This window comes from Marmota flaviventris, chromosome 10, assembly GCF_047511675.1.
Source record: "Marmota flaviventris isolate mMarFla1 chromosome 10, mMarFla1.hap1, whole genome shotgun sequence".
Taxonomy (NCBI): Eukaryota; Metazoa; Chordata; class Mammalia; order Rodentia; family Sciuridae; genus Marmota; species Marmota flaviventris.
In genome coordinates this window covers 100612649-100625809 of record NC_092507.1, presented here as the reverse complement: position 1 = coordinate 100625809, position 13161 = coordinate 100612649, and the positions used below count along the sequence as shown (strand labels likewise).

The following is a 13161-nucleotide window of genomic DNA, read 5'->3' as shown; positions in this document are numbered from 1 at the left end:
CAGAACTCTATTATGTTCCTCACAGATTTAGAACACAAACTTCATCTCAGCCTACAAGAACCCACTTGAACAAGGCCTTAATTACTTGTCCGGCTACATTTCATACCACTCTCCATTTCTCTTTTTCCACACTAGCCACAGTGCCCTTCCTTGAACTTGCTCAGCTATTATATCCTATAGGGGACTTGCTGTTTGCCACGCTTTATTCAAGTCTCTGTTCAAATAAAAATCCAGAAAGTTCTCTAAGTAGAGGGTCCTCCAACTCCTTCATCCTTTTCAACTTTTTTCATACCAAGTATCACTGCTTGACCACATAAATGTTTGAATATGTGTATTTGTTTACTGTTTCTCTCACTAATGCGGGGTAAAGTACATATATTCAATGTCTAGAACATAATCATGAGTAAGTAGATAATAACTTTAGAATACAAAATGAACCCTTCCTGAATAAAAACTATAGTAGTATACCACTATAACATGTAGTATACACTGTAACATGAGAACCTGAGCTATATACAGAATTCAAAGACTATGCAGGACGGGTGTGGTGGTGCATGCCTGTAATCCGGCTAGGGAGGCTGAGGTGGGAGGATCATGAGTTCAAAGCCAGCCCCAGCAATGGCAAGGCACTAAGCAATTCAGTGAGACCCTGTCTCTAAATAAAATACAAAAAAGGGCTGAGGATGTTGGCTCAGCAGTTGAGTGCCCCTGAGTTCAATCTTCAGTACCTGCCCCCATCTAAAAAAAAAAAAGACTATGCAGACCTACTTGACATTTTACAAGGATATCAAAGAAGTCTTCATCAGGCTCTTTGTTGTCATTAGTCATTAGTCGGTCAAGTACTGACTGATTGTTGTTTTTTGTCAGACGAAGTCCTGGCAAATTGCTGAAACTGGCCCTCTGGTCATCCAGACGGCGGCTCTGTGAGCTGGCAAGAAGATCTAAAAACTCATCGGTGTTGGGGGACACCACGGAAACATATGGCGCTATGAATAGGGAAAAAAAGTCCAAAAAAATTTACAAAAATGTTTAAACATATTTATATTGATTTTTTAAAAAAAATAAGTGACAGCGGAATACATTACAATTCTTATTACATGTATACAGTACAATTTTTTATATCTCTGGTTGTATATTAAGTATGTTGACACCAATTCGTGTCTTCATTCATGAACTTTGGATAATGATATCCATCACATTCCACTATCCTTGATAATCCCCTGCCCCCTCCCTTTCCCTCCAGAAAAAGGTACACTCATACATAAACATATTTATCACACAGTTCTCTGCCTTCCTAACACCTGTCCTGACCTCCTCCTTTCAGTGCTGTGTCTGGCAGGCTTTGACAAGATGGTGGTAGCTTTCATTGGCAGGGAGGGAAGCACAACCCCATAGTACCTCAGATGATCCACCTGGAGGTTATTCAGATTTGTCTATATTTTCCTTTATTGACTCGACTTTCCAAATCTATAAGGTATGGGTAGACTTGAGAAGGTGAATAAACTGCTTTTCTTACAATAATTTCTCAGACTAGGTGGAATGAGATAGTTTTTTTCCTTCCATCCCTGGGATGGGAATTTTAGTGAACTGAGTTAAGTGCTGCTGGAAAGTCTTGATCTGCACAAGTCATATTTTAGTAAACTAAAATAAGAAATTTTAAGTAACCTATTGTAGGCCTAAGACTTAGGCAGGCCTTAGCCATAGGTGACTCCTCACTCTGTGTAAGCTTTTAGTTGTAGATAGACACAATGTCTTTATTTATTTATTTTCCTGTGATGCTATGGATGGAACCCAGTGCCTCATACGTGCGAGACAAGTGTACTACCACTGAGCTACAACTCCAGTCCAGGCTTTTCATTTTTTATTCCAGATATGAAGTATTTACAAATTATATACAATCATAAGTTATGTACAACTATCATTTTCCCCTCATTTTTTTGTTGGTTCAAACCCAGGGCTATGCCAGGCAAGCACCACCATTGAACTGAACCCCAGCCCCAAAGAAACTAGGGAGTAAGAATGATACAGTGGAAAGCGCTGGACTAAAAACACAGATCTACTTAAGAGAACTCAAAGAACCTTGTTTTGAACTGTACAAATGCCAGCATTTCAAGCATACCTGAATTCAGTTTCATTTATTTTATCTCCTATGATGAGCACTGAATTCTTAGAAATAAAGCACCAGAATATCAAGAATATTAAAATCAGAACAGCAGTACAGATGACTTACATTTTAGCGTCCCTTTCGGGGGAGTGGAAGAAGCTGCATGGCGGTTCTTTTCTTGTAAGCAGCACCTCTGGTCATCCATCCTGTTGCTTTGAAATCGGCTTAACAGGTCAAAGAATCCTTCATCTCCAACAGTATCTGCGCTGATTTTCTAAAATGGAGAAAATATATAAAATATTTCCCATTTTCCTCAGGTCATTAATCAACACTCGAATGCAAAAGGTAATTAGGATTAAGATTAAAAATAAATTTTCAAAAAGAATTAAAGAACCAATTTTGGTGATAAAAACTTATTTCAATCCAACTAACAAATTTTTTTTCAATTTTTTTAAAATTCTTTTTTTTTAGTTGTAGATGAACACAATATACCTTTTTTTTTTTTTTAAGAGAGAGAGGGGGAGAGAGAGAGAGAATTTTAATATTTTATTTTTTAGTTTTCGGCGGACATAACATCTTTGTATGTGGTGCTGAGGATCCAACCCGGGCCACACGCATGCCAGGAGAGCGTGCTATGGCTTGAGCCACATCCCCAGCCCGACACAATATACCTTTATTTATTTATTTTTATGCAATATTGAGGATCCAAGCCAGTGCCTCACATGTGCTGGGCAAGCACTCTACCTCTGAGCCACAACCCCAGCCCTAACAAAAAAATTTTAATTCCTGTATTTCTTTTTTGTGTGTGTGTGGTACTAGAAATGGAACCAAGGGGTGCTTTACCACTGAGCTACATCCCCAGCTACATCTTTTTATCTTAAGACAGGGTTTTGTTAATTTGCTGAGGCTGGCCTCAAACTTGCAATCCTACTGCATCCAAATTGTTGGGATTACAGGCATGTGCCACTGAGCCCAGCCTTTAATTTCTATATTTCTAAGACCAAAGAAATGTACCTGCTACAGATATGAATGAGTTATGTAAATAGCCATGCATCACTTAACGATGGAGATGCATTCTGAGAAACACATTGTTAAAACAGTTTCCTCATGTGAACATCAATATACTCAAAACAAACCTAGGAGGTATAACCTACTACACAGCTAAGCCATGTGGTATATACTGTTATATAAGTAGAGACGTTGCATATGTGGCACATGGCTGTATGTGTGATGCGGATGTATACCTCAGACTCAAATTTCAGTTCTAAGATTCTACAAAAACAGAATTCAAGATTAGTTAAGTGAGAAAGCAAGTATATTTTTCTATCATAGTATTTACAAGTTTTGGGGTTTTTTGGTACCAAGGTTGAACCCAGGGGTGCTTTACTACTGAGCCACATCCCCAGCCCTTTCTTGTATTTTATTTAGAGTCAAAGTCTCTCGAGTTGCTTTGGGCCTCGCTAAGTTGCTGGGGCTGGCTTTGAACTCTCAATCCTTCTGTCTCAGCCTCCCTAGCCACTGGGATTACAGGCATGTGCCACTGCGCCCAGCTTTTCTTTTTTTGATGGTAGTACTGAGAATAGAACCAGGGCATTGTGTATGCAAAGTAAGTGTTCTGCCATTGAGCTATATCTCAAGTCCCTCCAAGGTCTTTTTATTAAATATTTGAAGATCCTCAAAAAACAAACTTGTAATAATTAAATATTATGGGGAAGAAGGGACTCTCAATATTTTTACTTAGAAGGCTTCAATTGAAATGAATACAATGTTAAATTTTTTCCATAATGTAAGTAATATAATAGAGGCATATTTATACAAAATGTAATAGGCCTAAGGAGGAAGTGATTTATTCTTAGAGAAAATTACACAGCTTGTATTTGTGTTGAGTCCATAAGACTGAATATGCTTTTTCAGTTTAGAGACGGTTTATACTGATTAATATGCATTTCTGAAGATTTGTAGTAGTCAGTGAACAACAAGAGGTGGGGGAAGAGGAGGAAAGAAGTCAAAATAGGGGCCTTGTATGTAGTACTAACAGGACTGGACTCCATTTTATGTGAAATAAGAGGAGCTAGCATATACTTTTCATTCTAAAATATGCCTGTAATCCCAGCTACTTGGGAGACTGATGGAGGAGGATTCTAAATTCAAGGCCAGCCTTAGCAACTTAGTGAGATCCTTTCTCAAAATAAAAAGGGCTGGGGATGTAGCTCAGTGATAAAGCACTCCTGAGTTCAAACATCTCAGTACCTCAAAATAAAAGTCCTTGAACAGGCCCTGCATTCAATCCCCAGCACTGCAAAACAAAATATTTATGCAAACAGTAGTACCTGAAACACAAAGTGATAATTACTATCCAAAACAATGGAGCAATTATTTATGAATGGAGTAATTCCTGTTCTGGCTGTGAAAAAAATAGAAAAGATAGGAAAACATGGACAAGTTTTCTAAATAACAAAGATATTTTATGCCATCTATCTGACCAAAAATTCAGGATGAATATAAGAAAACTAAAGTAAGTTGCTACTCAAAACACAACACTCAAAAACATACCCTCTGAGAATTCGGATTTCGGTGGTCAATAGAATTACTGGCATCTTGGAGAACTTTAGCAGAGGAATTGGTTTTGAATTTTTTCCCTTTCAGTCTGTTGACAAAGAGTAGCTTTGCAGAAGGTTTGGCAATGAGAGGTTTTTGTTTAGCAAGAATTTCACTGTTCCAGTTCTGTACCTATAAAATTACAGATGGAAAGCAAGACATGAAAAAACCCAACTCTGGTTTCTTTTATCATTAACCTGACATGTTAATGCACTGACAATTGGGATGGGAGGAGAATTTCAGATCTCTTAGTAAGTCCCCCTTTTCAGTGTATTTCAGTATTTTAAAGAGCTTATATCAAATGTATTAGGAGAAAGATACAAAGTAGTATGGATATGAGCTACATAAAAATCTGTTATAACTGGAAATTCTGGGTGCATGTGTAATTTTTTACCATAAAAATTAACCTTTAGTATGTCCATGGTACTGGCAATTTTTCTGATGATAAAAAACTGTTTTCACTAACACATGCTAAATTTCCACTAGGCAAAACCAATTTATATAGATCTAGATCTGGTTTAAATACACATGACAATCTCTAACAGACTCAAAATAACAAATTTATTCAGTATGAAGGAAGAATATATAGTACTTACAATAGCCCTAGGACATTTGCAGCTTTAACATTCCATCTTAAGTGCAAATAATTTTAAAGGTCTGTGCTTATATAACAATTGACAATTTTCACATAGCACATTTTTCATAGAAGAAATTCATGTGTTGGTAAAATGTACAAATTTCAAGTATACAATAAAACTCCTACCCCAATCGAGATATACTATGGGAGACCAACCTTGCATGTGACTAAGTCACACTCCCCAGCTGGGTGCTGAAGCGCTCAGTCACAGAAATGTGACAGAGCTTTCCCCTCCCTTCTTGGGTTCGAGGGGCGGTGTCCCGTGCATGGGTGTGTCTAGTTACAGCCCCATGGGTGGAGCTACACTCACCTGTTCCTTTGTAATATAACCCCTTGCCCTGTTTAGGATAGAATCTTCCATGGAAGTGCCTTGTGTGTGTCCCCTTCTCTTACTGTGCCTTTGGGTGTGGCCTACCCAGATGTCAGTCAACCTGCTGACAGTGGACAACGTGAAGATAGACTCAGCCCCCTGAAACCTGACCCCTTGCCTCATTTGAATAGCTTTTCCTCATTACGTTCTCTCTCTCTCTCTCTCTCTCTCTCTCTCTCTCTCTCTCTCTCTCTCTCTCTCCCCCCCCCCTTTCTGAAGACCCTTAAGGTCAAGTAGCCGTCACAGCAACCCCAAAGAAAAAGGTTTTTGTGTCTCTTCTGTGGTTATTTTGCACAGCCCAGTTAGCCCAGTTCAACTGGAGTGACCCTTAAGCCTTTTAGTTGCAAGAACAGAAACCCAGCAATTACAACATTTCATTCTACTCAGAAAAGTCTCCTATGAGGTACGAATTAAAATAACCCCTACTCTGAGGCTCATATACAGGAATGAGCCAAGCCATCTATTCCTTTTCACATATAGACTACTAAGGGTAATTTCCCCTTATTTTGTAGAATCAATTTCATAGCCTACTGAATGGTGTGAGAACATAAAACTGTACTTAAAACTCAAGTTGAAATTGGAAAAATATTTCTTATGTAGTTATTTGGACTTTCAGTCTCATAACATTGAATGTAAGAATCCAAAGTGGAGTTAACATCTTAAAAATCATGAAGGCTGGGGCTGGGGTTGTGTTGTGGCTCAGTGGTAGAGCATTTGCCTAGCATGCATGAGGCACTGAGTTCGATTCTCAGCTCCACATACAAATAAATAAAATAAAGGTTCATCAAAAACTTAAATTTTTTTTTAATTGTGAAGGCAAGTTATTTCCAACCCCAGTTTTTTTCCTGCATGTATGCTGAGGACTGAACCTACTTCTTTATGCATGCTAAGTATTCAGTCTGACCACCCCTTAACCAAGAATTCTATAGTCAGCAAAATTACCAGGAAAAGACATTTTCACAACTTTTCAGACATCCAAGTCTCAAAAGTCCCCTCTCACTGCACTCTCGCCCAAGCTGCAACTTTGAACCCAGAGTTCTCTGTTTTCCTTACATGTGCTTCTTTGTTGAGAGTAATAAAATAATGAACTCTGGAAAATTTATTATGAGGAAAAAGGAATCAACTCCACTAAAATATTTTTAAATGGAGATAAAACCTGGCTTTTGGAGAATTACCAGATTGACTCCAGTAAACTTCTTATAGAATTTAGAAGAATTCTAGTTATACCACTACACAGGTAGGCGTAAGATAACAAATTAATCTGCTACCTATTAGAAGGTTTCTAACTAGAAGAAAGCAGACTAAAACTGTCCTAACTTAAAAAAAAAAAGTGTGGATTTAATAGATTTATATTTGAAAACTACTCAGAAGGTAAGAGCTAGATATTTGGGAGGAATCTCAAGGTCCTTCAGAAGTTACCAGAGTTTTTAAACAACTGTGTAACTGATGGGAATAAGAACTCTTGGATATGAGACCAAGACAATTAGATGTCGGATTTTTGAAGGCTATTCATACAAAAAGAGTTAATATTAAAACATCATATGCTAGTTATTATAATGATAGGGCAAAAGAATAATGACATAGAAAAATGCTCTTAACACATGACTATATATTATAAAATAGCACCTAAAATGTGATAACATTCAAATGAAAATGCCAAATGAAAAGATACCAACATATTATAGTTAGTTACTATGAGTTGAGATTACTGATTATTTCAATTTTCTTGCTGGAATTTTCTAAAGTTGCTATAATGAACCTATCTTATAAAAAACTTATTTCTAAAAATACACCATGAGGGAATGAGAGCCTATTGTAACAATGTAAAACTAAGTTAAATGGAGGTGGAAGAAACTACCTTGATTTGTTTTCCAATAACCTTTTTCCAATTATGAAGTTCCTTGTGTAACGCACCCCCCCCCCAAAAAAAAAAGCCTAAGGAGGATGCATCTTGAATAAAAAGTACTTTGTCAGTTAAAAAAAAAATGCAGCTAGAAAAACCACTTTCCTCTTGATTATAGTTGCTCGTCATGTAGTTGAAAAGAAAAAAAAAAAGCTTCCTGATTATTTATTGATCTTTCTGATCTTTTAATTAAAAAAAAAGTAATACATTTACATGGTAAAATATTCAAACAGTTCAAACTGGTATATAAAGTATCTCCAGCCTAACTGTGACACCCAGTCCTCTTCCCAGAAGTCACAATTGTTGCCAAGTTTCTGATATGCTTTTCCAGAAATGCTTTATGAATCCACAAAGGATATGCATTTATCTTATACAAGTGACAACATGCCGTACATATTAATTTTGTACTGCACTTTTTCCCATTCTTTTTAAGGCAAAATTTTAAGTGAGAGCCACAAAGGACGAGGTGTATGCAGATTATTTTGTTTAAATTAAAAGTTACTAAAATATTTCATAACAGTATATAAAATTTAAAACATAAAAATGGCCAACCTTTTCTGGTGTTAACTTCATGAGTTCCATATTTTCCATACTGTGTCGGCGTCCCAACTTGGGGCGGGCACCTTTGTAAAAGAATTTTTAATTCAAATAAATCAAGGAATCTTTTAAGAGTACAAATTCAGCCTCACTACACATTCAGTTCTAAAGTCTGATACATAAATCCTTACAAAAGGAGGAAACATACATTTTTTTAAAGAATAATTATTTTCCACACCAACTACATAAAAATATATACTCCCTCTAAAATGCTTTGATGTAAGGAAGTTACATTTTGGTTAGAAACTAACCACTGGTTACTAAAATTACCTCTTAATTTAGAAAAGGCATTTTATAATAACTGGTTTTATAGTATCCACATAGTCTCAAGAAAAAAAAAAACTACAGGGTGGTTTAAATTAAGTAAAAACATAAGGAAAAGGCTTTAGGGCTTCAATTTTGGGGAAAAAAAAATCAAAATAACATCCCCAGTACTATACTGTTACTCCTTTCTAAGTAATTCCTTTCCATTTTAAGAGCTCATTAGATGATGGGTTAAGGTCCTCAAAATATTTTTTCAATAAAGTTAGTAAATATTAAATGCAGAGAATTTCCATATCTACTCAATCTTTTTAAAATTAAGTAGTATTTTTAGAGGTATAATACTGACATCTAATACTCAGCTTACAAATAAAACATTAACAACATATTAAGCTCCCTTTGTGTGATTCCTTTCATAATTTCTTTTATATATTTATATATAAATATACTTATATATTTATATATTTTATATATTTCCATTATATATATCTCTAGGCCATGCAGCATTATTTGCATTATTTTGAACATTTATAAATGGCATCATACTGTACATATTCTACAACTTTCTTTGTGAGATTCATTCAATTTTTAAAAATTTATATGTGGTGCTGAGAATAGAACTCAGTGCCTCACACAATGGTAGCTTAAAGCATTCTACCACTGAGCCCCACCCCTTAATTAATTTTCATCATCATTTTAGGACTAGGAAATTATCCTTTTTACAGGTTACAGATATTTAGGTTGCTTCCCTTTTTTTTTTTTTGTCGTTATAAACAATACTAGATAAACTTTTGGTAATGTCTTTTGGTGTACAAAATCAAGAATTTTCTTCCAGTTTAGATATCAGAGGTATGTAACTGGGAGTGATATTGCTGGAACACACACCTTTAACTTCACCAGAATGCTGCCAGGTTGATTTACAGAGTATACCAATTTCCATCCCATCAACAGTGTGTAAGAGTTTCCACTACAGTACATTACATCAGCACTAGTACTGCTGGCCACTAAGCACACTCATGTAATGGTTTTATCTTCCTAGTGAACAGAACCTGTTGATCATTGGGAATCACTCCTATGAAATGATCTTTTTTGTCTTGAAGTTCTTTTTATCAAGTATTAATACAGTCCATACCAGCCTCCTTTTGGGTTATAACATGGTCATAGTCTTTTTCTATCCTTTTATTTTTATTTTCATTTTCAGGTTTACTATACTAATAATTACTATATATGTATACTATATTTATATTCCTTTATATTACTATATTTCTATATTACATTTATATTACTATAAAAATTGTCTTGCTGTAGATCTGTTAATCTATTGTTGTTGATGTGGTACCACGGATTGAACCAAGGGGCAGAGCGCTCTACCACTGAGCTACATCCCCCAGCCCCTTTTTAAATTTTGAGACTGTGTTTTGCTAATTGCCCAGGGTGGTCTTGAACTTGAGATCCTCCTGCCTGAGCCTTGCAAGTTGCTGGAATTACAAGAGTGTGCCACCATGCTTGGAAGATTTATTAATATTTTTAAAGAACCAAATTTTACCTTTTAAAACTCCTCTCTATTAAATCTTTATTTTATTAAATTCTGATCTTCAAAGGCTAGCTTCCGCAATTTAGCAAGGCCCTAATAAACTTAGTGAGACCCCATCTCAGACTAAAAAAAATTTAAAAAGAGCTGGGGATGTGGCTCAATGGTTAAGTGCCTCTGGGTTCAATCAGGTACCCCCCCCAAAAAAAAAAAAATCTGCTCTTATCTTTAATATGTCTTCCACTTATTTTCAGTTTATTCTGATTTTTTTCCTTTTGGATTTTTAAAATACAAATTTTGTTCTAAGTGCCAGTATAAGTCACATGGCCACAGAATTTGAAATAGAGCATTTTTAAATGATATACTGTAATTTTTTTAAATACCTTTATTTATTTATTTACTTTTATGTGGTGCTGAGGATCGAACCCAGGGCCTCGCACATGCTAACGAGCGCTCTATCACTAAGCCACAATCCCCAGCCTTGAAATAGAGTATTTTCATCATGATTTAGTCCTAAATTATTTTATAATTTTTAAAAATATTTATTTATGTATTTTTAGTTTTAGGTGGACACATTATTTTGTTTTTATGTGGTGCTGAAGATCGAACCCAGTGCCTCATGCATGCCAGGCAAGCACTCTACCACTGTGCCACAACCCCAACCCCAAATCATTTTCTAATTTTCAAGATTTTTCTTCAACCTATTCCTTAGAAGTATGTTTAAAGTCTTCAAGTCAATGTTTTGTTTACTTGATATTAATTTCTAACTTAATAACATTTGGGGCATGAAACTTATGTAATATAGATTCTATAAAATGCGCTATTTGTTCTATTGGGTTAGCTTTATTGTTAAATTTTGGTAGAAAGAACATGAATTGGCCAGTTGCTAGGTACAGCATTCTATGTTCCATTAAATCTGTTTTGCACTTTTTAATTGTGATCCATATTAAGAAATATATCGTGTTATACCCCTGAACACACATGTACAAAGCATAACAAAACCTCACACAACAGTTTTATACACACACATGCACACGCAAGTGCATTTCTTAAAAAATTATTTATTCTAATTTGTTATACGTGATTGCAGAATACAATTCAATTCATAGTGCACATGTAGAGCACAATTTTTCAGGTCACTGATTGTACACAAAGTATTTTCATACCATTCATGTCTTCATACATGTACTTACGGTAACGATGTCTAACTCGTTCCACCACCAATCCTATCCCTTTGCCCCCTCCCTTCCTTTTGCCCTATCTAAAGTTCTTCCATTCCTCCCATGCTCCCCGGCCCCCATCGCCATTATGAGTCAGCATCCTCATATCAAAGAAAACATTTGGCCTTTGGTTTTTTGAGATTGACTAACTTCACTTAGCATTATATTCTCCAACTCCATCCATTTACCTGCAAATGCCATGATTTTATTCTCTTTTAAAGCTGAGTAATGTTCCATTGTGTATATATACCACAGTTTCCCTATCCATTCATCTACTGAAGGGCATCTGGGTTGGTTCCACAATTTAGCTACTGATGCACATGCATTTTAAAAAAATTTTTTAGTTGTAGATAGACACACACTATCTTTATTTATTTTTATGTGGTGCTGAGGATTGAACCCAGTGCCTCACACATGCGAGGTAAGCGCTTTACCATTGAGCTACAGCCCCAGCCCCTGATGCACATGCATTTTTAATACTAGTTGCAATCCATGATATTGATTTTACATAAAAACACAGTTAGAAAAATAGCATTAGATGAAGCTATTGTGAAATCGATTGTTGGTCAAATCTTTTATTTCATTACTAGTATTTGACTCCTGATTTTTATCTAATTATTAAGAGAGGTATGTTAAAAATCACATAAGACACAAATATCAGCTGGGTGCAGTGGCACACACCTATAATAGCAACGGCACAGAAGGCTGAGGCAGGAGGATTGCAAATTCAAAGCCAGCCTCAGCAATGGCAAGGCTCTAAGCAATTCAGTGAGACCCTGTCTCTAAACAAAATACAAAATAGGGCTGGGGATGTGGCTCAGCAGCCTAGTGCCCCTGAGTTCAATTCCAGGTAAGCTCCCCAACCCCCGAAAAAAAGACAAAAATATCAGATAAACTAGACTGACAAAGTTAAACTCTCTTCTCTATAACTTACTACTCAGGCAACCCTGGGAAACTTACTTAACTCTCCTGCCTCCATTTCCATTTCCTATCATCTGTTAAGGATAACAGAAACTTATCTCCTAGAATTATTAAGATCAGATGAGTTAAAATATGTAAAGCTCTGAAATCAGTGCCTAGCACAAAGAAAGCATCCAATAAACATTAACTGTGACTATTTTTATTATTCTCCTGTTTTTATTTATTTATTTATTTTATTGTTGTTGTTGGGTTTTGTTTTGTTTTTTGGGCAATGCTGGGGATTGATCCTAGAGCCTAGTGCATTCGAAGCAATTGCTCTACCATGGAGATTCAGTATGCCAGCCTCTCCTTCTGAATTTCTATAAACATTTAACCACAGTCATTTTATTTTCTGAATCTGATAATTCTACTATCCAAAGATCTTGGTGACCTAATCTTGCAGGGTTTATTTGTTGCTGGTGTTTTGTTTGTTTTTCCCTTACTTATGTTGACTTGATTTTTTTGTGTGTGTCTGGTAATTTTTCTGTTTTCAGTCATGGCCCAGGATCAAGGATGCATTCCTCCAGAAAATATGCGGTCCTACTTTTGCTAAGCACTTCAAACCCAAAAGCACTTTAATGGAATGGGGTTTCTTAGATTGTGTGTAAATCAAATTTCAAACCAGTATGTAGGCAGGCTTATAAATTCAGATTCTTAGAAAGGTTCCTTTTTCTACTCAGAGCCGACACCAGAAATAAAGAAAGGTTTCTTGCAGATTCCTTTCCGTGGTACTGGGGATACAACAATAAACAAAGGAGACAAACCCCAAACAAAACAAAATTTTTAAAAATCCATCCTCAAGAATCCTGACTGAGCAAGTAGGGAAGTGGTAGGAAAAGAAGGTGAAGATGTTGGCTTGGTTCAGGTTACAGAAGGCCTTTTAATTTTTAATTACTTATTTATTCTAATTTGTTATCTATGACAGCAGAATGCAATTTAATTCACATTACACATACAGAATGCAATTTTTCAAGTCTCTG

The 13161-nt window shown here is 35.9% G+C and overlaps 1 protein-coding gene across 2 annotated transcripts in view; it reads right to left on the bottom strand.

The window, feature by feature from the left end:
- Gpsm2 (G protein signaling modulator 2) overlaps window positions 1–13161 on the bottom strand; it is a 50249-nt gene that overhangs the window by 6834 nt on the left and 30254 nt on the right. The window contains exons 11-14 of one of the 2 annotated variants that reach the window (XM_027922036.2): window positions 8165–8235; window positions 4658–4834; window positions 2231–2378; window positions 769–986 (exon numbers count right to left, since the gene is read on the bottom strand). In XM_027922036.2, coding sequence (XP_027777837.2) covers window positions 769–986; window positions 2231–2378; window positions 4658–4834; window positions 8165–8235 — 614 coding nt within the window. Of the gene's footprint in view, window positions 1–764; window positions 987–2230; window positions 2379–4657; window positions 4835–8164; window positions 8236–13161 lie in introns of both variants that reach the window. The other variant, XM_071618136.1, reaches the window with a different exon arrangement.